A 26035-nucleotide genomic window follows, 5' to 3' on the forward strand; every position below is an offset into this window, starting at 1 on the left:
CCCCCACCAATCTGCACTCCATGCACTTAGATCTAACCCTCTGAGGAAGGGTCACCAGACCCAAAATGTTCACTCTGATTTTTTCTTCACAGATCTGCCAGACCTGCTGAGCTTTTCCAGCAACTTCTGTTTTTGTTCCTGATTTACAGCATCTGCAGTTCTTTCATTTTTTAAAAAATTCTGGAGCTATTTGTGCACTCTGTGAAGGCTGTGATGCCATAGAAACCACTAGAAGATTAAGTGAATGAAGGACAGCCCATACCAATATTTGAGATAGGGTTTAATAGGGTCAAGGTACAATAAATATCACAATGTACACTGAAGAAACGTTAATGGAGGGATTGAGGGTTAACACACAGTGGCCACAGCCACAAGGAGCATCATTTGAGATTTTGGCCAGGTTAGTTTTGGCATTGTGGGCACAGTGGACTTCAGACTGAAGACATCAAAACATAATCTTCTGAAGAGATGGACATGGAGCTGGACTGAGGAGGTGATAACAGGTTTAAATATCTTGAAGACCAAAGGGAAGTTAAGTGATTGGAGGATAATTGAAGAAAATGGGTAGGTTAGGTTGGACTTCGTAACCAAACAAAATAGATCTTAATCCATTGGGCTGATGTCATATTTCTAACTCACTGGGCAGTGAGCAATGTGATGGAATGGCTGATGAAGCCACACATTGATATCCCCAACAGAAGACAGACACGAGCTAATACATGAGCTCAGAGTGAGAATCCACTGGACATGAAGCGTGAGGACCAGACTAGGAGCAAACCATTCTAGGAACCTGGTGCTTTCCTTTGGGAAACAGGAGAAAAACATTGGGAGTCACCCAAGGTTGCTATCATCCATTTCTTAATGGGCAGGTTAACAGTAGGTCTCCAGAGGTCTGAACAGAGTACTTCATTGCAAGACCTGAATAGACTGAGGGGAAGAAATATCACTGAAGGACTGCAGCACACAATATAAATTGGATTTTCTAAAGGTTACTCAGCATGAACAGCACATAAAAAGAAAGAATAAAACTATTCTTAAACCTTTGCTTGTACCTTAGGTAAAAGGAATCTTTCCACTGGTTTATACCACAGTTGGTTCACTTGTACTCCAGAGCTGAGCGGACTGAAGCGGGCACTGGCAATCACCTCCTGGTAAAATATTCACATAATAATACAGCATCAACTTACCACTAGGAGACTTTATAAACAACAGGCTAGAGTTCCAACAAGTCGTTACAGTGCTGCCTAGTTCAATCCATTTCCGGTGCAATTTGCCAGCTAATCATTTGGTTACCTCAAGCAACACAACCTTCTCAAGAGACAGTGATAAGGGGTCAATGAGAGCAATGCCAATGACACAAAAGTGCCTTTTAAAAAAATCAATCAATAATAGATTGAGACCTGTTCTGATTTTAGCCCAAGTCTAAAATGAGCATCACAGTGCTGGAGGTGATTACAGAGAAAAGCAGCATTGTAGGGGCTGGAGGCGGTTACAGAGAAAGGGAGGGTTTTAGGAGCTGGAGGAGGTTACAGAGAGACGGGATGTTGTAGGGCTGAGGTGGTTACAAAGAGAGGGAGTGTTCTGGGGGCCGGTGGAGGTTAGAGAGAGAGGGAGGGTTGTAGGGGTTGGAGGAGGTTACAGAGACAGGGAGGGTAACAGGAACTGGAGGAGGTTACAGAGAAAGGGAAGGTTGTATGGGTTGGAGGTGGTTACAGAAAGAGGGTGGGTGGTAGGGGCTAGTGGAGGTTACAGAGAGAGGGAATGTTGTAGGGGCTGGAGGTGGTTGGGGGGAAGAGAGAGAGAGAGACGGAGGGTTGTAGGGGCTGGAGGAGGTTGTGGAGGAGAGGAGGGCTGTGGAGTCTGGAGAAGGTTACAGAGAGAGGGATGGTTGTAGGGCCTGTGCAGATTACAAGGAGATGCACAGCGTGAGGCTTTTAGAGTTATTTGAACATTGAGAATTTCATATTTGAGCACTGCTAGCTGTGGAGCCAACTTAAGTCAGCAAACACAGAGCTGAGGAAGAAATTAAATTTGGTCTGAGTTATGCTGCATAATTTTGGATCTGTTGAAGTTTATGGTGGGTGCAGGATAGTAGGGTGGCCAAGAGTACATTGGAATATTTTAAGCTGGAAGTAGCAAATGCATTGATGAGACTTTGAGCAACAGACGTGCTGAGACAAGAACTGAGATAAGTGAGATTATGGACGTAGACAAAGATGGTCTAAGTGATGGAGAAGATAGGAGGTTGGAAGCTCAGCGCAGGGATTAATAGGATGTCATGACTGATTGGGGAAATTTACCTCCAATGTGGTTTGGTAGAGTCGGACAGTCAGATTCTGATGAAAACCTGCTCCTCTCTGATCATGGAATACCCCAAGTCTTGTAATAATGATGGGATGGAGAACTCGGAAGTCAATCTTTGAAACCTTGCTCCCCAGCAATGTTGAAGTGGTAGTTCCAAACAGACTGACAGCTTCAATTTCCTGGCCTATAACTGCAAAAAGAAAGAAAAAGAAGATTTACATTTCTATAGCATTTATCACAGCCTCTGGACATTCCAGAGTATTGTACTTTACAGTCCATAAGTACATTTGCAGTGACATCACTGTAGTAATATAGGAACTACACCACCCTCATACACCAAGCTATACAGTAATAACTGGATCATCAGCCTGAGTGAGACTGATGGGAAATAAATACCAGCTGAGGGAAAACACTGGGGAGAATGCTCATCTTCAAAGGAGAGATTTTCACATCTGATTAAAAGGGTGGATAGGGCCTCAGTTTAACATCTCATCTGGAGGACAGCATCTCCAGCACTGCAGTGCTCCCTCCCTAATGAGTGTCGGCTGAGATTGTGGCCTCATCATAAGTAAGATTTGGAACCACAAAGTTCTGACCCATAGGTACAAATGTTGTTTACTAATTCATGGCTGATACAGTTAGATTAATATACAGGACAGAATCAAATTCACACCCTTAACTAATAAATGTTTCTTTGTATTGGAATATTGAAACATGAAGAACTTAATGACTTATATCTATATTAAATTATTGGCTTCATTATAAATTAACCTTACCTGCTTGTCACAGAGTCAGGGAGGTGATGGCCTAGCGGTATTGTTGCTGGACTATTAATCCAGAGACCCAGATAATATTCTGGGGACCTGGGTTCGAATCCTGCCACAGCAGACGGTGAAATTTGAATTCAGTAAATATCTGATAACCATGAATCCATTGTCGATTGTCAGGAAAAACACATCTGGTTCACTAATGCTCTTCAGGGAAAGAAACTGCCATCTTTACCTGGTCTGGTCTGGCCTACATGTCTCTCCAAACCCACAGCAATGTGGGTGACTCTTAACTGCCCTCTGGGCAATTAGGGATGGGCAATAAATGCTGCCTAGCCAGCGATGCCCTCATCCCGTGAATAAACAAAACAAGAAAATCAGCACATTAGGCCTCTTGGGCCATTGCACCAGCTGACTGACAAAACTACTAAATTACTCCCATTCATCTTATATTTTCCCCCAAACCACAAATTTATCTTTGATATTATTGAAAATCCTTCCACCACTCCTTCAGGGATCTCCAGATTATAACAAGTTGTTGCTAGAAATAAATTATTTCCTGAACCAGATCTAAGATATGGGGTAGGCCATTTAGGAGTCAGATGAGGAGAAATTTCTTCACCCAGAGAACGGTGAGTCTGTGGAATTCTCTGCCACAGAGAGTGAGTGAGGCCAAAACATTGAATGTTGTCAAGAAGGAATTAGATATAGTTCTTAGGGCTAAACAGATCAAAGGGCATGAGGAGAAAGCAGCGACAGGACACTAAGTTAGATGATCAGATATTATCATATTGAATGGCGGAACAGGCTCGAAGTGCCAAATGGTCTATTCTTTCTTCTATTTTCAATGTTGCCATGTTTCTCAGTTTGCACATGGAGCTCCATGAAATGGGGAATACAATCTAGGGGGTAGACCCCTACTTACTTTGACTCCTATACTTGCTTAAACTCTGTTATCGTGGGAATGGCGGGTGCAGGCCGACCTGGGAATGGGAAGAGCAGGGTGCCTGGAGATAGAGAAAGAGGTGACTGCGAGGAAGTGGGATCTTGAATGTTTTGCTGCAGCTGTCCACTCCTGAAGTCTGAGTGTTGTTCCAGTCTAGTGAGGAGTGAATGACTGTCTAGGTGCCCTTTAAATATGGCACCAGGACCTTCAACCCTATAAGGTAATGGTAGGAGGTTGTTGAATTCCCACCTGCTCCAGCCACAAGATTCACTGATCATACTTTCAGATTTCCAGTATGTTTGTGTATATTATGTCCTCCCTTCTCAAATACATGAGTACAGCATTTCAATAATCTCCAGCCAGTCTGACCTGGATTTGTAAAGTTGAGCAGCTGACAGGAGTAGGGATCCTCTCTGTCCTCATCAGGAATGTCACAGCCAAAAGTCCCAATTATAAACTTTGCAAGGACACTGCCAGAGACACAAAAAAAATCTACAGTGCATTTCATCATCTAATTTGGTTTACAACCAACGAAGTACGTTTGGAGTAGACATTGTAATTAATACAGCAGCCAATTTGCATGCAGAAAGCTACCCATAAACAGAAATGTGATAATGACCAGATAATCGGTTTAATGGTGTTGATTGAGGGATAAATACTGACCAAGACTTTAGACATAATTACTTGGACACAGTCCCATGGTAAGGAAGGGAAAAGCCAGAGTTGGAAAGGAGGGAATAGAAGAAGGGTACCAGGGGGGCAGGGAGACAGATCCAGTGCACTGGTTAGAGGGCTGTACAGACCCTGTGAAGCTAGGTGCGAAGTGGGGAAAGTGAGACCCAAGGCAATGAGGAGGGACTATAGGCACAGTGAATGGAGGGAACAGATTTTTCGTGCAGAATGCACCCAAGCACAAAGGGACAGCACAAAATCCCTGGTTTATCCAACTGGGCCACATTTGGACTCAGCCACAACCTGTCAAGGCAATCCGACATTCCCCTCACTCTCACCCTGCTACAATGACCACCATTAAAAGGTAAGACTGTGAGAAGTCTGCACGTCATACACTAAAGATATATGCTAGAATCAACATCATATTCAACAATGTCCCTACACATTGAAGAACTGCAGCAGCTCAAAAAGGCAGCTGATCATCACCTTCTCAAGGTGAATTACAGATGGGTAATAAACTTTAGCCCAGCTAGAAATGCCCACATCCTATGAATAAAGAAAATGTTTCAGATCTTGTTCAATGTTCCGATATTTTTGAACAGGAACAGTGGTAATGGTTCTGCTGTTGTTCTGTTGACACCAGCGTACTTAATGAACATATTACTTAAATACATGTTATGTACTTTACACTCGTCACAGAATGGTTCCAGTGCAAAAAGGAGGCCATTCGGAGTATGATGTGTGTGTTGGCTCACTGAAGGAACAGTTCACCTAATGTCACTCACCGAGGCCCTACGTATTCTGCCTTTTCTGATAATCTAATTCCTTCTTGAATGCCTCTCAAGCAAGCATTCTAGATCCTAACCACAGGCTATATGGAGATGTTATTACTCACATTGCCATTGCTTTTTTTGCCAATTACCTTTAAACTGGAGTCTCTTGTTCTTGATCTTTCCACCAGTGGGAACAGTTTTTCCTTATCTACTCTGTCTAGACAGCTCATGATTTTAATATTTCTATTAAATCTTTTCTCAACCTTTTCTTCTCCAAACAAAATAGTCTCAACTGTTTCAATTATCGAAGTGACTGAAGTTCTCTGTCCTTGGAACCATACTTCTGCACCTCTTCTGTCTGATGCTTTCACATCCTTTCTAAAGTGTAGCACCTAGAACTCAGCCTTCCACATTTAGCCTGGCTCTCAGCTGTGTTATTCACACAATATCTGTCATAAGCAGACATTTTCTGTTTCATCCTAATCTGTGTATCATTTGGAAATTTTCTGCATCAGTATGCTTCCAGTGGAATGAGAAAGGAGGCATTTCTAAACCTGACGATGTGAAATGAGGTATACCAGGTGGATCAAGTGTCAATAAGAGAGCATTTAGAGGACAGTGATCATTGTACCATAAGGTTTAGGTTGGTTCTGGAAAAGGACAAGTAACAATATAGATTAAGGATAATTAACCAGGGCAAAGCCAACTTCAATCAGGTAAGAATGGACCTGACCCCGACAAATTGGAATCAAAGAATATCAGGCAGAACTGCAGCTAAACAATGGACTGCCTTTAAAGAAGTGTGTGTTCAACTTGAGACAAGGAGTATTCCCAGCAAAGGGAAAGTTAGAGCAAACAGATTTAACGTTCCGTAGATGACAAATGATACCGGGATAAAAATGAAGAAGAAAAAGTCTGCTTATGACAAATTGTTACAGAGGGGGAATGACCAAACCCCTCTGATAAGTGCCAAAACACAGCCCCAATCTGTTGATGGGAGTCAAAGTTCCCTTCTTATAATGATCCCCAAAACACCCAGAGAAGCTCACCTCACTCTTCATAATCTGTCAAAAGAGTGGTTAAAAGAAAAAAAATCCCTGATCTCCACTTTACAAGTAACAATAAACAATTTATTTATTTGACTCTAACAATGAACAAATTAATAGAATTACTAACAAACCAAACAATTTCCCCCTAGATTACTAACTACTCCCTAACTGAACTAAATTCTACTGGAATGTTGTTCAAATAAACACAAGTCCTACTTATATAAACCTAGTTAATAAGAAAACAATAAATTAAAACTTAATCTCTCCAAGTTCACACAGACTGTCTTCCAGAACACACTGCTTTCTCCAGCCTTTCTTCTGTCGCTGTCACGTCACAAATATGTTTCTGCTGCTGATTCTGCTGTCAGAGATGTTTTTCTCTGAGGACTTTTATCTAGAAATGCCGTGGTACCATTTTAATTAGATGGTGCTTTCAGTGGGATTGGTTCGATGTTGTCAATACCATCAGTTTTTAAATTCAATTGGCTTTAAATCGCTGAATGCTTGGTTTAAACTTATTGGCCAATTTCAAACTTGTTGTCTTCGTAAAACTGCTGCTTGGCTGTTTGATACAAAATGTTTCAATTCAGGCACTTTCTGTGCACAATACTTGTAAACTCCCAGGCACAGACAAAGCACAATCTCTGAAAGGGACCAAGCCCTCTTTCTCCCCACCATCACTTTTTACCAACTATTCTAACTTCCTACTTTCCAATTCATGAATACACCACCCGACTGTAACACAGATGTTGTGTGAGTAATGTAGCCGAGAGCCAGGCTAAATGTGAAAGGTTCAGTCTGGCCCTCTTTTGGTCCAGTGGTAGTATCCCTACCCCTGGTCTGGGAGGCCCAGGTTCAAGTCCCACCTGCTCCAGAGGTGTGTAATAACATATCTGAACTGGTTGGTTAGAAAAATAAGTTAAATTTAAACAAAGTCTGTTCCCTTAACTACTGAATTTCCTATCACTATTACTCTTGTAATCTGTTCTCCCCTGTACAGCTGAGATAATCATGTTTCATGGACTTGTTTCTGGCTACACCACCCAGATGAACAATCATTTTCATCAATATTCAGAATTGAATATTGGTTGGAGAGTGAAATGCATTCAAGATAATACTGCACCACGTACCTGTTTCTTACTGACTGTCTTGTGATCACCCATTTCCTCTCTTCCGGCATAAGCTTGCATATTGACCACACCTATAAACATGCCACCCACCATTAGGTTCTCAGCCTCAGCAATGCCAGCTACTAGTCAAATTCTAAAAGCTGGAGCTCAAGCTACTGCCACTGACAACATTTCCTGCACAAAAGATTATGGAAGATACAGAAAGCATCCTGGAGTTCCCACATAGCATAGGAAGTGTATTTTAGGTCAGAGCATCCCTGCTATTCTTCTATCTACTATAATACTTTTTTAAAAAATCATCAGTTACCTTTATCACCTTCTGTTGAAGTCAGTTAAATAACAGAAAACAATGCTTTATTTGAAATTTTGAAGGTTTTTGTCTCTCGGTTATTTATGCTTAGTTGCTAATTTTGGATATTTAAAAAGAAAAGCTTGCCTGGCCATGGGGAAAGAGAAAAGAGGTGAGCTTATTGGTGGTTTTCTTAAAGAGCTAGAGTAGAGGTGGGGTTGTTGGGAATGGTCTTATGCCATGCTGTAAGATTTTAGAATGCCTTAAGCATTGCAACCACTTTTCCACATCCTCTGCAGAAGCCCTGAACCTTTTGCACTAAGTAACTATTTTTCATATCATTGTGCACTCTTCTCAGCTAGTTTCTAATCTAAAAGCTGTTCAGAAAGAGAAAAATAATTTAAATGCTTTAATAACTTGTGACTCACCGCTGGTTTAGATGCTGTAGATGCCCCAGCCAGGTATTTCTGAGTGCATTGCGTAACTCATAGTGGTGTCGAGCTGACAGTATACCAATCACAATATCGAACTGATCTGTTGTCCACTCTGGCAAAGTAAAGTCAACACTCAAGAGAAGAAATAGAAAGAACTTGTATTTATATAGTGCCTTTTAGTACATTTGGAGAGCCAAAGCACTTTACAGCCAATGAAACACTTTCGAGAAATCTTTTGTTTTTCTTTAGGTAATAATCTTACATCCACCGGAGAGGGCGATGGAAGACTCAATTTAATGTCTAATCTGAAAGTGGTTTCCTGAGTACTGCACTGGAACAGTCAGCCTTGATCATAGCCTCGAATCTCTGAAGTAGGACTTGAACACACAATCTCTGTGTTGGCCTTAAATCAAGAGAACATCAGTAGTTTCTTCCTGCAAAATATACTCTATTCATTAAATTTGTAAAGGTACCTTATGGAATAATTCAACTTTAACATTACAAAATTGTAACAGATTTTTTCGATACATTACGTAGTACTATGAGGTGCCTCACTTCACTTAAAATGAGATCATAAGACCATAAGATATAGGAGCAGAATTAGGCCATTTAGCCCATCAAGTCTGCTCTGCCATTTGATCATGGCTGATCTGTTTCTCAACCCCATTCTCCTGCTTTCTTCCCGTAACCCTTGTACATACAAATTTTAGTTCTAAGTCAAATGTACAGCCGAAGGCATTCTCCACTATTTCCATTCTCCCAGTACCAATGGCAGGAGGGGACAATACATAGGCCTTTCTCATTGAGCTATTGTGGCAGCTGCCCCAAACATTAATGCACATTATGAGTTATTGTAATGATTGGGCGGCACAGTGGCTCCGTGGTTAGCACTGCTGCCTCACAGCACCAGGGACTCAGGTTTGATTCCACCTTCGGGGGACTGTCTGTGTGAAATTTGCACATTCTCCCCATGTCTGTGTGGGTTTCTGCCCGGTGCTCCAGGTTCCTCCCACAGTCCAAAGATGTGCAAGTTAGGTGGATTGGCCATGCTAAATTGCCCATAACGTTCAGGGACGTGTAGGTTACATGTATTAGCCATGGGAAATGCAGGGTTACAAGGATAGGGTAAGAAGATGGGTCTGGGTGGGATGCTTTTGGAGGGTAGGTGAGCTGAATGGCCTGTTTCCAACTGTAGGAATTCTATGGATTCCTCTTTATAAGTTAAATGTCATACTAAACTGCTCAAAACCATGCTTTGTATGGCTCAGAGCTATTGGGAAAGGATAAGAGCATAAGTCTAATTGGAGAATTTGTTCAGAGCCTGGCACAAGCACAATGGGACAAATGGCCTCCTTGTGAGCTGCATGATTCAATATAAAGATAATAAATCATTCAACAAATTTGCACTAGCTGTTGTCTTGATAATCTTGTAAAATCAACAATATTTTCAGACAATTTAGCCATCTTAAAGCAGATGCTATGTACGGACAAAACTGAATGTACTGAATTACAGTGAAAGGTCAAAGACCCCATTATCTCATACTGGAAATATGTCACACACTTATTTAATGTTTTTAATGTAACACTTCACAAGATATTATCGAACAAAATATTACACCAAGTCACATTTGGATAAGTGACTAAAAACCAACTGATGTATGAAGAGAAATGTGAATAAAACACACAAGAGAAGTCAAAACAATTTCCATCACCCTTTATAGGATGCCTCATGAACTGGGTGTGCTGCATTCTCAAGCATCCATTTTATGGCCATTGGCAAAGGCTCGCACAAAGTAACAAGATTTGCCCTGGGAGAGTTCATTGACATTATTCTGTCAGCTAATAAGTTGGAGGAGGTAGACTCGGGCTTACAGCAAACAGTGAACAAAGTCAATTTTATTGTCGAATTAAAGAATGTCTACACAATGCAGCAAACACAGGCTATTCATCAGCAAAATGTGTCAGTATATTCTTCAAACAACAAAGTTACAGGCTAATCATAGCACAGTTTGGTGTGAAGTAGAACCCACAATATGAGATTCTCTTCCAATAGGATCAGAGCTTCAACAATCATTTGCATAAATGTCTAAATTTCTCGCTGCCTGGGGTGCCTAGGTAAAACTGGGGTGCTGTTCTCATTAGAGTAGGGAAGAGTAAGGAAAGATTTAATAAGTATTATGTAGTCTTGAAAGAATAAATGAGGACAAACTGTTTCCAATGTCAGTACAGTCAAAAACCAAGAACTCAATTGACTTAAGTCAATTTGCAAAAAGGTCAAAGTAGGGGGAAATGAGACTAATTCTTTTTACACAAGCGGCTTGTTATGATTGTTGTGTAAGATCTTTAGGACCCTGAAGCAAAGTTGTGATGATGTCACAGAGTTCCTCCTTAGTGGGCGTAACTGGCACAGTGTAGGCAGAACTAATTAGAGAACTGAGAGAGATTAATAGAGAGAGAACATGCAGAGAATAGTCTTTCATAACGTAACAATAGTTTACTACATTTAATAATATTTAGTATTAGTATGCAATCGAGTTCTAAAGAAGCCTAAGCTTGGAGGCAATTCTTGACCTTGCCTTCTCACAAATCTGCCAGCAAACTGTTTTGTGGGCATAAAGTCACATGACAAAAGAGCGATCCTACTATCTCTGACAAAAGAGCGATCTGGAACGCACTATCTGAAAAAGTGGCAGAAGCTGATTCAATACTAACTTTCTAAAGAAAATTTGATAAATACTTGAAAATGAAAAAAGCTCAGGGAAATAAGGAAAGGGTATTGAGACTTATTGGAAACCTCATTCAGGCAGCTGGCATAAACTCACTTGGGCAATTAGCTTCCTTCTGTATGATCCAAAAAAAGAGATAACAAAACATATGACAAGTTCGCAGTGTAAAACTGTCTTGCAAATCCTTGGATAACCTTCAATATTTTTGGATAATTTACCCACTTTAAAACAAATGCTGAACCATTTCTCACCTTCTCTGAAGACTCAATTACAAGTATTTTATGTTGGGAAAAGGGCACTTGAATTTTTTCAATTAAAGGTGCTTACCAACCCTTTTGTACAGTATCATCTTCCCCTCTCCTTCCTCTACAGTTTTTATCATTTGCTATCTCTGGCTAAATGGAGTTGTCTCTCAGGTGTTTGTAAACACTGTTCTGAAAATAATAAGTGGACAAGGGTATCATACTGTAATTTACTCTAGCTTTCCCTTTCTGCCAATTTCCCATGTGACAGTGCTGCCAAGATTGGAAACGAAATGCAAACAGCCAAAGACATGAACCAATAGCTTTGGACCAGCTTAGTATTTCACAAATGTGCTGCTGTAATGAGCAACGAAACACATCATTTGACCCAACCAATTCATGGGCTAGTGTTTATACTCCATATTTCACACAAGCCTCATCTCACACCATTTCATCACACCTCAAGAATATATCCTTCTATTGTTTCCCCCCTCATGTAATTATCTAGCTTCCTCTTAAACATTTTACAAAGATTTACGTACTGATAGCTTCCAGCACTTCTCAGTCACTTGAAAGGTGCGAGTCATGAAACTAATTGGCTTGCGATCATTTCTCTCTCCTCAATCATTCTTCAATACTTCTCCAAATATCTTCTCTCCTGATTCTTACTCTTCCTGCCTTTTCTTAATCTCTCTACTTCTGAAGCATCCCTTGAACTTTAATAGCGAGCACAATTTGAGCAAGGCAGTGCATTTGTTCAACACTTCATCATTCCCTAATGACTATATAAAGAGAAACAGAAACATGAAGAAAGTAAAATACTAAACAATTCCACCTCTAGATCTCTTTAAAACATCTGGCTATGTTTGATGCACTATAATCTGAATGTTTATGAAACAAAATGAAAGATTTATAGAGTCATAGAGTCATACAGCATTGAAACAGACTCTTCAGTCCAACTCATCCATGCCAAACACTTTCCCAAATTAAACTAGTCCCACTTGTTTGAAGATGACCTATATCCCTCTAAACCTTTCCTATTCAAGCACCTGACCAAATGCCTTTTAAATATCATAACTGTACCTGCATTTATCACTTAGACAAGTACATGAATAGGAAAGGTTTGGAGTGATTTGGGCCAAGCGCAGGCAAGAGGGACTAGTTTGGTTTGGGATTACGTTCGACATGGACTGGTTGAACCAAAGGGTCTATTTCCATGTTGTATGACTCTATGACTTCCTCTGACAGATCATTCCACATACGAGCCACCCTCTGTGCGAAAACATTGTCCCTCAGGTCCGTAATAAAATTCTCTCCTCTCACTTTAAAAATATGCCCCCAAGTTTTGAACTCCCCCACTCTGGGGAAAAGACCTTTGCTATTCACCTTATCTATGCCCCTCATGATTTTATAATCTCTATAAAGGTCACTCTCAACCTCCTCTGCTCCAGTGAAAAAAGTCCTAGCCTCTGCAGCGTCTCCTTATAGCTCAAGCCTGCCATTCCCTGCAATATACTGGCAAATCTCTTCTGAACCCTATCCAGCTTAATAATATCCTTCCTACAACAGGGAGACCAGACTGCACACAAAACTCCAAAAGAGGCCACACCAGTATCCTGCACAACAACAATATTATGTCCATACTCCTATACTGAAAGGTCTGAGCAATGGAGGCAAGCATGCTAAATGCCTTCTTAATCACCTTATCTATATATGATGTAACTTTCAAAGAACTATGTGCCTGAACCCCTAGATCTCTCTGTTCTACAACACCAGCCAGGGTGCACTTTTGACTGTATAAGTCCTGCATTTGTTTGTTTTACCAAAATGCAATACCTCACACTTATCCAAATTAAACTCCATCTGCCACTCCTCAGCCCATTGGACCAATCAATCAAGATCTCCTTGTAATCTTAGCTAACCTTCTTATCTGTCTACCACACCACCAATTTTGGTGTCATCCACAAACTTACTAACCATGCCTTCTATATTCTCATCTAAATCATTTATATAAATGACAAACAACAATGAATCCAGCACCGATCCCTGCCAAACATGCTGGTCACAGGCCTCCTGTCCTAAAAACAATCCTCCTACCGTCAAGCTAATGTTGTATCAAATTGACAAGTTCTCCCTGAAACCCATGTGATCTAACTTTACGAATCAGTCTACCATGCAGAACCTTGTCAAAGACTTTACTAAAGTTCACGTAGACAATGTCTACCGCACTGCTCTCATCAATCTTTTTGGTTATATCCTCAAAAATCTCAATCAAGTTTGTGAGACATGATTTTCCATGCATAAAGCCATGCTGATAATCCCCAGTCAGTGCCCGCCTCTCCAAATGCATGTAAATCCTATCTCTCAGAAGCCCTTCCAATAACTTACTGATCATTGATGTCAGACTCACCGGTCTATAGTTCCCAGGCTTCTCCTTACAGCCTGTCTTAAATAAAGGCACAACATTAGCCATCCTTTAGCCCTCCAGCACCTCACCTGTGGTTATAAATGATAAAAATATCTTGGCCAGGGACTGTGCAATTTTCCACAATGCCCTGCGATATACTTGATCAGGTCGCCAGAGATTTAACCACCTTTATACAGTGTGGAGCTGGAGGTACACGGCAGGCCAGGCAGCATCAGAGGAGCAAGAAAGCTGACGTTTCAGGTCGGCACCCTTCTTCAGAGGCCCGAAACGTCAGCTTTCCTGCTACTCTAATGCTGCAGCTCCACATCAGACTCCAACATCTCAGACTCCAGCATCGGTAGTTTTTACTATCTCTGAGTGAGTTATAACCACTTTTATGTTTTTTTAAGACCTCTTGCACCTCCTCTTCTGTAACGTGGACTGTTTTCAAGACATCAACATTTATTTCTCTAAGTTCCCTAGCCTCCATGTCTTTCTCCATTGTAAATGACCTTGTTGAACTTGTAGAATCTCTTCAGATTATCCTTAACTTTATATGACAAGGCTATCTCATATCCCCTTTTTGCCTTCCTGATTTCCCTCTTAAGAATGCCCCTATACCCCTTATGCTTACCGCAAATACTACACATGGAAGATTGATTTTATCTTTTTGGATTTTGTGCTCAATAAAATACTGAACAATCATAAGATCACATTATGCAGATTGAAGTGACACACAGAAACAGTTCAGTTGAAAGCACTGAGTTTATTGAAGTAGACTTTCATCTGAAATCTCTTCATAGTTTTATAGAAGAATACAGCATTCCATCTCAATCTGTGCACATACCCTCCAGTGTAGGGGACTAATTTCCCTTCAATCATCAGTGGGCAGTTCACAGCTGGATGACAAACTGATAGAAAAACAGCTTGCCCCTTTTAGGCCGTAGAAGCAAGGTCTAGAATTCTTTTGACGAAGGCATCAAATATTATTTCTCAGCAGGCACTCGCAGTCTGGAAGAGCCCTAATCAAGTAGGTTGAAAGTCTAGGTTGTACAATTTAATAATAAAAGGACCACTTGTTTCAATTACCTGCCACAGTAATATAAAAGTAAAATACCGCAGATACTGGAAGCATGAAATAAAAAACAGAAAAGGCAGGAAATACTCACCAGGTCAGGCCTTTCGTTAGGTAATGTCGTGAAAGGCCATCACCCTGAAGTACTAACAATGTTTTATTTCCCTACAGATTCTGCTAGGTCTGCTGAGCATTTCCAAATTTTTTTTATTTTTACTTGTTCCAGTAAGATTTCTGTTTGGCACAAGGGTTTAGTAAAGTACATCACAGTGAATTCTAAACATACACAGCCAAATCTGCTCTAGTCTCTCGTTTATCACTTAATCACAACGTGTTTGTCAAGCATGTAGAGCTTTATAGAATTTTAAAGGTCATCTAGAATTCAAGAGATAATCTGTTCAGTGGAGCAGAACAAAATTTCTTGATGCTTGTCACGAGTCCAAAGCGTTGATAGGGTTGTGACAAAACACTCAGATCTTTCACATGGGAGATATTAACATATTACAACAGACGTTTTATCACATTGAAGTACAGCAAACAAACAGGCCATTCATCCCAAGCAGTCTATGGTGGTGTTTATACTCCACATAAGCCTCCTCCCATCCACCTATCTCAATCCACCAGCACATCCTTTTATTCAGTTCTTCCTTGTTTGCTTGTCTAGCTTCCATCCATCAATACAACATGTCTAAACTATATCAGTGGTACCAAGTTTCACAACAGTCCTCTCTGAATAAGGCTATCTCTTCCGGACTTCCCCACAAGTGTGCCTTTCTTTTACATAAGGGATATTTACCTTTCTTGTGCTCATCCTTGAATGTATTCTAAGTAAATGAAGCTTGAATATTGTATAACATGTCACCCTTTTTGTCCCTCCTGACAAACAAGTCCTTCAATGGCTCTGTAAAAAGGTGTTTGTCATATGCTGTCTCATCCCCTACAGTACTCTCGAGGGAGTGCCCAGGTTGTGGAAGAATAAAGAACAATAGCTTTCTTAAAGATGACAGTTTCCTAAGATTTCATCCTATCAATACATCGCCATAATATCCTCTTATATTGTTCCCACCACGCTGTCAGCAACTAGCTGATATACTGGGCCAGAACATTAGGGAAAATTATCCCTTTCCGTGATTGGTGTAATGGAATGTTTTATGTCCACCTGAGAGTACAGACAGAGCTTTGGTTTGATAATTCGTTTGAAAAACAGCCCTTCCAATGCTGCAGCACTCCCTCTTTCCGACACTCTCAGTGTCAGTCTATTAGGATTATGAGACTCCACAATACCATAAGATATATTTACTTGGACTATAGTAAAGCCTTTGACAAGGTTCCGCACGGTGGACGAATTAGTAAAGTTAGATCACCTTGCATTCAGGGTGAGCTTGTCAATTGGATACAAATTTGGCTTGACAGTGGTGGAGCAAAAATTGCTGGAAAAGCTCAGCAGGTCTGGCAGCATCTTGGTGAGAATCAGAGTTAACATTTTGGGTTGAGTGACACTTCCTCAGCACAACGTACCAGTAGTGTTCCACAGGGATCGGTGCTGGGTCCGCCTTTGTTTGTCATTCATATAAATGATTTAGATGAGAACATAGAAGGCATGGTTAGTAAGTTTATGGATGACACTAAAATTGGTGTTGTAGTAGACAGTGAAGAAGGTTATCTCAGATTACAAAGAGATTTTGATTGATTGGTCCAATGGGCTGAGGAGTGGCAGATGGAATTTAATTTGGATAAATGTGAGGTATTGCATTTTGGTAAAACAAACAAGTGCAGGACTTATACAATTGAAATTTAGACCTTGGGTAGCGTTGTTGAACAGAGAGAACTAGGGATTCAGATATATGATTCTTTGAAGTTTGTGTCACATGTAGACAGGATGATTAAGAATGCGTTTAGCATGCATGCCTTCGTTGCTCAGACCTTTAAGTAAAGGAGTTGGGAAGTCATGCTGAGTTTGTACAGCATGGTAGTGAGGCCTCTTCTGAAGTACTGTGTCCAGTTCTGGTACCCCTGCTAGAGGAAGAATATTATCAAGCCAGAGATGGTTCAAAAAAAATTTACCAGGGTGTTGCTGGGAATGGAAGGTTTGAGTTATAAGGGGAGGCTGGATAGGCTGGGACTGTTTTCACTGGAGCATGGGAGGTCGAGAGGTGACCTTATAGAGGTTTTTAAAATCATGAAGGGTGTAAATAAGGTGAATGGCAGATGTCTTTTCCTTATGGCGGAGGATTTCAAGACTAGAGGCCCTATTTTTAAGGTGAGAGGAGCAAGATATTAAAAGGACATAAGAGGCAACTTTTCTATACAGAGAGTGGCAGATGCGTTTAAAAGACATTTAGATAACTACATGAATAAGACATGTTTGGAGAGATATGGGCCAAGAGTAGGCAGGTGGGACTAGTTTAGTTTGGGATTATGGTCGACAAGGACTTGTTTGACTGAAGAGTCTGTTTCTGTGCTGTATGGTCTTATGACTCTATATAAGATAGAGAAGCAGAAGGAGGCCATTTGGCTGATTGAGTTCATTCTGCCATTCAATGAGATCATGCCTTACCTGATAATCCTCAATTCCACTTTTTCTGCCTGATCCCCACACCCTTGATTCCCTTACTGACTAAAAGTTCTTCTATCCTGGCCTTCTATCCCATACTTATTGACACAGCATAAACAGTTGTCTGCTGTTAAGAATGTCACAGATTCACTACCCTCAAAGAAGAAATTCCTCCTTATCTCTGCCTTAAATGGCTGACCCCTTACTCTAAGACTTTCCCACAAGGGGAAAGAAACAGCCTCTTCGCATAAATGCTCACAGGTACATTTCATGTTTCATTAAAGTCACCGCTCATTATTCTAAACTCCAATGATCATAAGTCGACCCTAATTGTCTCATGAGAAAATCCCTCCATACCCAGAATCAACATAGTGAACATTCTTCAGCCTGCCTCCAATGCCAGTACATCCTTCTTTAGATAAGGGGACCAAAACCACCTACAGTAATCCAGCTGTGGTCTAGCTAGACTTCCCCACTTTTATAAAAGCAAAACACTGCCGATGCTGGAAATGTGAAATGCTGGAGAAACTCATCAGGTCCGGCAACAGCTGCTGGGTGAGAAATATGGTTAATGTTTTGAGTCCTAGTATGACTGCTTCAGAACTGAAGAAGAAACATATTGGACTTGAAACATTAACTCTGTTTTCTAAGGTTTTGGAGTAGATTTATAGCTCGGGTTGTGGGTGTTGAAGTTGGTTGGCTTGCCGAGCTGGTTTGTTGTTTCGCAGACATTTCGTTACCATGCTGGGTAACATCCTCAGTGCAGCCTCCGATGAAGGTCGGTGTGTTTTCCTGCCTGGTTTTTAAAACTCTGGAGTCTGTTGAGCTGGATTGCCTCACTTCCAGTTTTCTTTTGTAGTGGAGTGTATATGGGGTCGAGTTCTACGTGTTTATTAATAGCATGCTTCGTGGAGTGCCAGGCTTCGAGGAATTCCCGTGCCGGTCTCTGCTTAGCTTGTCCCAGGATTTTGGTGTTGTCCCAGTTCTCCTTGTCCATGTGGATTGAGATGAGTGAGTGATCCAGCTCAACAGACTCCAGAGTTTAAAAACCAGGCGGGAAAACACACCGACGCTTCATCGGAGGCTGCACTGAGGATGTTACCCAGCATGGTAACAAAACGTCTGCGAAACAACAAACCAGCTCAGCAAGCCAATCATAGAACATAGAACATAGAACATTACAGCACAGTACAGGCCCTTTGGCCCTCGGTGTTGCGCCGACCTATGAAACCAATCTGAAGCCTATCTAACCTACACTCTTCCATTATCATCCATATGTTTATCCAATGACCATTTAAATGCCCTTAAAGTTGGCGAGTCTACTACTTTTGCAGAATCTCAACATTAACTCTGTTTCCCTCCCCACACACATTGCCAGATCTGCTGAGTTTCTCCAGCACTCTCTGCATTTGTGTCCTACTTTTACACTCTATTCCCTTTGAAATAAAAGTCAACAGTCCATGTGTCTTCCCTTTTACCCAATTAATTTGTGTGCTAGTACTTTGTGGTTAATGCACCAAGACCCCCAAATCCCACCGTGCTGCAGCTTTCTGCAGTTTTATCCCACATGGTTAACACTGCTGCCTCACAGCATTAGGGACCCAGGTTTGATTTCTATTTTGGGTGACTATTTGTATGGAATTTGCACATTCTTCATGTGTTTGCATGGCTTTCCTCTTGGTGTTCCGGTTTCCACCCACAGTTCAAAGATGTACAGGTTCGGTGGATTATCCACGCTAAATTGCCCATTAGTGTCCAGAGATGTGCTGGCTAGGTACGTTAGCCATGGTAAATGTGGGGTTACAGGAATTGTCTGGGTAGGATGATCTTCGGAGGGTTGGTGCACACTCAATGGGCCGAATGGCCTCTTTCTGTACCGTGGGGATTCTATGTAAATAGCTTCCAACTTAGGTCAATGAAGTGGACTGGAGTCTTCTAACTGGTGATACTGATATTGCAGTCAACTTTATCAGCCTTCAATCAACAAACATGAAAATCTTAAGAGCACTTTCGACCTAAATTTCAATTCGAATGTTTTCATTCAGGAAAACAAAATAAATGGCAAGGAGTTCGTAGCTACTCAAAATGTTGTCTATTGAGAAAAAGTGAACAAATTGTCACATAGACACCATTGAACAACATCATGCTAAATAACCACATGCTTTGAAAGTAGCAAATAACCTCTAATGTGTGAAAAATGGTCAATAAGAGGCGCAGGCGCAGTACAACATGGAGCGTGGCGTCCGCTGTGGCGTCACCTCGCCCGAAGTCACGCATATGCGGTGCTCCCGCCGTGACGTCACGAACCCCTGCAGCCGCGAGCGAGCATGGCGGTTATTTGACGGTTAAATTCACCATTACCTCGAAACTGGAACAGGCCACCGGGACCTCGGCCAGGCTTCAGTCCGAAAGCGATAATAATGGCGAGGACACAAAAGCAGGCCGCCGCCAACACAGTCAAGTTCCGCATTGATTGTCACGAAAGCGTTGCTTCTAAGAGGTCCACCTGCCGGTTAACGGCCAATCCATCGCCTCCACCTCTTTGTCGTGGGACCCCACCCCTAACGTTTGACTTGGGGACCGACCTATCCCCGTACTGCGCAGGCGTGTTTTGCGCTATATTCTATGGGAGTTGTAGTTCGCCTGTCTAGGAATTTGCTTGTTGCGTCAAAAATTGTCAAGCGTGATGACGTCTAGTTCTGCGTGGACGGTCACGCGAGAGGAAAGAAGCTACTTCCCCTATTAGGAGATAACAAGGTGTAGAGCTGGGTGAACACAGCCGGTCAAGCAGCATCATAGGAGCCGGAAAGCTGACGTTTCTGATGAAGGGTCTAGGCCCGAAACGTCAGCTTTCCTGCTCCTCTGATGCTGCTTGGCCGGCTGTGTTCATCCAGCTCTACACCTTGTTATCTCAGATTCTCCAGCATCTGCAGTATGTACTATCTCTCCCCTATTAGGAGATAGCAGGTTCTCCTATTAGCAGGTTGCTGCGTTTGAGTCTGGAAATTAAAGAAAGAAGCCCCAGTCTACAGTGAATGACACTTTCCCGTAAGTGGTATGTTGCCGTTTCAAGCCCTGCTCCAGTGTCCTGAGCACGAAACTTAGTTTGACGTTATTGATGAAGTGCTAACACTGTTTTAAGTGGTTTTATTTTTGGTATGCTTTTTGAATACATAAATGATCCAATCCCTATACGAATATGACGTTATTCGTATCGCGTTCAGTAGTCATCTCTCAATCATCAGAAAAGCACGATCAGGTGCAATCTCTTCACTGTTTGTGGGAACGTCCTGGCAGGTTTCCTAAAATATGACAGATATGCACTTTACGTGCTTCATTCACTGTAAAACTTTGGAACAGCAGGGAAGCTTTGAAGAATTTTGAAGTTTTGTGCTGTACAAGAACTTGCTTTCGGCGGGGGTGGGGAATAAAAAACATACACGTTTGATAATTGAATATATTTTAATAGCTTCACGATTCTTAGTAGGTACCACGCAGTAAATGAACGAAAACATCAATCAATTTTCACGATAAAGCAAACTAAGTTTTAGACCCAACCTCCTGTTTCGCAATTAACGCTTGCGAAAATAAACCTCAATCTTACAGAACATATGGTTACAGCTACACCTAAAGTCAGTGAAGTATGAGTCGAGATTCATTTTGTGTATTTCTCCCAGGAAGCGTGATCAAGGTCTCTGAAAGTACTTTAGCTCCTACTATACAGCTCTAAAAATAGATCAATCAACACATACTAATTTGTTTACATAGTTACAACTCATTGTGCATATTTTTCCCTTTGCCAATTTCCTTCCCTACCTCCTCTTCCTGCAGCAAATCAAAAACAGAGAGGCCAACGTCTCTCTCAGGCTTGCTGCAGTGCTCCAGCGAAGCTCAATGCAAGCTGGAAGAATACACCTCATTTTCTGCTTGGAGTTCTGCAGCCTTCTGGACTCAATATTGAGTTCACCAACTTTAGGGCTTGAGCTTTACCATTTCCTTACCCCAACACTCACACACCAGGCCTTATAATCGTATAGTCTGATATTACACACGACCCATTGTTAGCCACACTAACAGTCCCCATTAATAGCTATTCATTCTCCTAGACAGATTGTTAAATACTCCTCTGTCTGTCCAACTGCTCTTCTCTCTGTTTGGGCTCTATCCCCATCTATTGTTTATTCCTTAACCACTCCCCCATCCTATCTTCTGCATATAAATCGACATTTTTCTAGCTACTATCAGTTGAGGAAGGGTCACTCGACCCGAAACGTTAATTCTGATTTCTCTCCACAAATGCTGCCAGACCTGCTAAGCTTATCTAGCAATATCTATTTTTGTCAAAAAGAGAGGGATTTCTTTTCACAGGAAGCATTGTCATCACAAGTTTGCTGTTCAAGTGGCCACTTTTCAATGACCATGGACCTACTAAGACTATTCAATTACAGAAACTATTGAGGCATGTTCAATTCTCTCCTTTCCCCTACATCCACGTTATGTAACAATCATTCCCTGCACCACTGGTGGGTCTATTTTATCCACAGAGTGCACTGTAACTTTTTCAGGGCTTCTTTGGCAATACCTTCACCATTTATAAAGATAAGTGCAGTGGGTGCATAGAATTACCATCACCCACAAAGTTCCTCCCAAGACACAAATAGTCCTGACTTAGAACTGTTGCCACTCCTTCATTATGCAGATAACTAGGTTAAAATCGTGAAATTCTTTCCCCAACAGCACAATGGAAACTGAAGTGGTTCAAAGAAGGCAGCACATCAACAGGGGTCAGTCAGCACAGGAGTTACGGATGAACAGTGTGAGTTTAGTTGCATTGGATACAGGTAGTAGGTTTACTTTACATGAAAGGTAATGCCGTCCCCAAATACGATTATGAAGAGTAATTAATGTTTAGCCTGCAGACTGCTGTAGGTGTCCTAACAACTCCAAATGGCTGCCATTCAATTGGGACGGGAGCTGCATTCCATTCTAGACCTTCCTTGAATGGTTCTGAATATTTTTAATTGGATATTAGGCTGACAGTCTGGAACTGGTAAAGATATTGAAAATCCACCCTATCTTATAGGTTAAGGATAAGCAAGTCACCCCATTGGGTCTTCTCTGCCTGGTCGCAGTAAGGTGAATTTTCTATTTGGTAAACAGACTGTGAGGTGGAAATTTGTTTTGGGAACAACATACACTCTTTTTATTTTTCCATTCCATGCAGTTGTTTTGTCATAAGTGCATGACCCCTTGAATTTTTTTTTGCATGGTAACATAAAGGGGCTAGCTTGTGCAAGGCCTGTTGGAATTTTTGAGTTCCTGTGCAACATAGAAAAAACATTGCTTGTAAGGTAGCACAAAATGGATATTGAATCTCCGGCCATTTAATAAAAAATGCACTTTAGAAATGTAAACATGAAATTTAGGCATGGGAGCATAACCAATTTTAAAACAAATTAAAGGTAAGAATTATATAATTATGAACATTAGAAACAGAGATTGTTTACATCTCCCTATTTAACAATCAAAGGAGAATATGTCACTTCTCATTACTTTTTTTTTAAATTTCTGGTTAGAAGTAGTTTGGTATTAAACATTTCCTATCAGGTCTTTCTTTCTGAAGCATTCAATTACATTGGGAGTTTGTCACCAAACATGTATAATGCTGTCATCGGACCACATCTTGGGTCCCTGGTCCAAAGTCTATTCTGACCCTGAGAAACAGGTAGAACATTGATAGGCTGAAGTCAGTGTAGAGATGGTCCATGAGGCCAATCTCCAGTATCAGCGGTCCATCATAACTGGGCCTGGGAAGAAACACCTGTGAGGTAATCATATGCGAAGATATAAGGGAATGGAAATGGTAGATCTTTAAACCTAACAGAATAGGACAAAAGAACATAAGCTTAAACTAGGAAAAGATCATTTTCAGTCTGCCATCTGGAAGTTCTTTTACACGCAGAGTGAGCAAGACCTGGAATGAACTCTTGGTGGACAGAATGTCCTAGAATCATTTAAAAACTAATCAGATGAACCAATGGGAATCAGCCAGATCAAGATAGACTGGTCCAAAGTGGAGAACAATGAACTGAAGGCAAAATCCAGAAATTAATAATCTGACTAGTTTTACACAAGTGGTTCAATTTTAATGAAGAACAAAGACAATTGTGTTTTCTTAATAACCAATAATCCACTGGCGATTTTCAGAATGAGCATATTTCAAAGTTTCAGTGCAAGGGCTTAACATCTCCAACTGAACATATTCCTGGAGAATTCATTACAGAATCTTCCAATTCTAACCACCCCATTCATTCAAACAATCTGTTTCCTGTCTCTACAGTCAATGTCAAACAATTAAAACACAATTCCTTTTAAGTGGCTCACAGCAGTACACAAGACATTAAATTTTCATTCTTAAAGAATCCAAGACAATACTAGAAGGTTGGTGAATCAGTGTTTTTCCTTCAAAAAGAATTCCCCCATCCTTCTTCAAATGTCTGTTTCTGGGCTGTTCGTAGCACTAGGTACATACAAATACAGTCAGTGGCCAACAGACACTGAGTATTGTAAAGATACATATCTCTATTATAAACAAGAACAGGTGCAAAGACTTCTAAGTAGATCTTCAAAAAGGATTTTTTTTAGAAAGGTTGAAAGAAATGGTGTAAAACAAAGCTGTAATATATCAAAGGGATAGCGAGTCAATTGGGTTTGTATAATGTGAGACTTGCTGAGTACTGGACACACAGTTATCTGAATGCATGATCACCAGATCAAAAGTTAAACATGGAAATTAATTTTTAATCAATTTATATTTAGCATCCAGACACAGTGTGGCCGTGTTGAAGAACTGAAAGATATGTATTACTGAATATTATATGTTTATTCCTGTTGATTTTAGATCAAAAAGATTTCAGATGATCAGATGGTGGAAGGAGGTCCCATATTCCATTAGATTTCCTGTTTCCAGAACATTAGCCAATGTATCTCCTTGTTGCAATATCATTAGACCATGTCCAGCATCCTGACCTCATTTTGCTCCAGCTGCAGATTATCCTCCATGTAAATGAACTGTTTAAAAACTTAGGGAGCAGGGTTAGACAATTTATCCCTTTAAATATGATCATGCCTGATCTCATTTGGGCCTCAACTCAATGTTCCTGCCCACTCTCCATAACACTTCAATCCATTAATAATTAAAAATCTATCCATCTCCTCCTTAACTTTATTCATGAAGCAGGCCATTCGATCCATCAAGTCCACACCAACCCTCCGAAGAGCATCACATCCAGACCCAGTCCTTACCCTATTGCTGTAACCCTGCATTTCCCATGGCTAATCCACCTAACCTCCACATCTCTGGACTCCATGGGCCAATCCACATCTTTGGACTCTGGGAGGAAACCAGAGTATCTGGAGAAAAGCCACACTGACACGGATAGAACGTGTATACTCCAAGCAGACGGTTGCACGAGATTGGAATCGAATCCAGGTCTCTGGTGCTGTGAGGCAGTAGTGCTAAACCACTGAGCTGCCTTACCACCGCAATCAATGTCCTGGAATCCATCACATTATAAGTTAATGAATTCCACAGATTCATGACCTCTTGAGAGAAGTGACTTCTCATCTGTTTTAGATCTGCTACCCTTTATATTAAAAGAGGCAACCATGGCTGACAAGGCAAATCAGGGACAGCATAAAAGTGAACAAGAAAGCATACAATATTGTGAAGATTACTGGGAAGCCTTTAAAAAACATCAGAGGATAAGTAAAAATGCAATAAGGGGGGAGAAGATGAAATATGAGGCTGAGGTAACTAGTAAATAAAAAGAAGCTAGCAAGAGTTTTTTTTAGATATATAAAAGGTAAGAGTGAGGCAAGAGTGAACATTGTACCTCTGGAAAATTAGGCTGGAGAAGTAGTAATGAGGAACTAAGAAATGGTGGAGGAACTGAATTGTTACTTTGCATCAGTTGTAACAGTGGAAGACAACAACAGTACACCAAAACAACAGAATCAGCAGGCATGTGTGAGTGTAGTGGCCATTACTGAGGAGAAGGTGCTGGGGAAGCTGAAAGGTCTGAAAATGGATAAATAGTGCTATCTTGATAAGTGTCCCTATTACAGAAGAGGAGGAGCTGGATGCCTTAAAACATGTAAAGGTGGATAAATCTTTGGGCCCTGATCAGGTGTACCCTAGAACTTTGTGGGAAGCGAGGAAAGTGACTTCTGGGACCCATGCTGAGATATTTGTATCATTAATAGCCACGGGTGAGGTGCCAGAACACTGGTGATTGGCAAATGTGTTGCCATGATTTAACAATGTAAGGAAAATCGAGGGAGCTATAGACCGGTGAGCCTGACATCAGTGTTGGATAGGTTGTTGGAGGGCATTCTGAGGGACAGGATTTACATAAATTTGGAAAGGGAAGGATTGATCGGGGATAGTCGACAGCTTTGTGTGTGGGAAATTGTATCTTACTAACTTGATTGAGTTTTTTGAAGAAGTGACAAAGAACATCGATGAAGGCAGTGTAGTGGGTATTGTCTAGATGGACTTCAGCAAGGTGTTTGACAAAGTTACATGTGGTAAACTGGTTAGCAAGGTTAGATCATATGGAAGAAAGGGAGAACTAGCAATTTGGATACAAAATTGGCTTGAAGGTG

General features: G+C 41.1%; 1 protein-coding gene and 1 long non-coding RNA gene across 2 annotated transcripts in view; one reads left to right on the forward strand and one right to left on the reverse strand.

The window, feature by feature from the left end:
* Window positions 1-19935, reverse strand: part of b3galnt2 (beta-1,3-N-acetylgalactosaminyltransferase 2) — a 253648-nt gene extending 233713 nt beyond the window's left edge. Inside the window, exons 1-5 of the mRNA XM_048597216.1 lie at window positions 19730-19935; window positions 8359-8476; window positions 4387-4487; window positions 2301-2494; window positions 1053-1148 (exon numbers count right to left, since the gene is read on the reverse strand). Of these exons, the coding sequence (XP_048453173.1) occupies window positions 1053-1148; window positions 2301-2494; window positions 4387-4487; window positions 8359-8476; window positions 19730-19838 (618 nt within the window). The 5' untranslated portion in view covers window positions 19839-19935. The remainder of the gene's footprint in view (window positions 1-1052; window positions 1149-2300; window positions 2495-4386; window positions 4488-8358; window positions 8477-19729) is intronic.
* Window positions 19936-20233: 298 nt separating this feature from the next.
* LOC125483217 overlaps window positions 20234-26035 on the forward strand; it is a 29106-nt gene continuing 23304 nt past the window's right edge. Inside the window, exon 1 of the long non-coding RNA XR_007262182.1 lies at window positions 20234-20416. This is a non-coding gene — a long non-coding RNA (uncharacterized LOC125483217). The remainder of the gene's footprint in view (window positions 20417-26035) is intronic.

The sequence above is a fragment of the Rhincodon typus genome, chromosome 5, assembly GCF_021869965.1.
Source record: "Rhincodon typus isolate 14 chromosome 5, sRhiTyp1.1, whole genome shotgun sequence".
Taxonomy (NCBI): Eukaryota; Metazoa; Chordata; class Chondrichthyes; order Orectolobiformes; family Rhincodontidae; genus Rhincodon; species Rhincodon typus.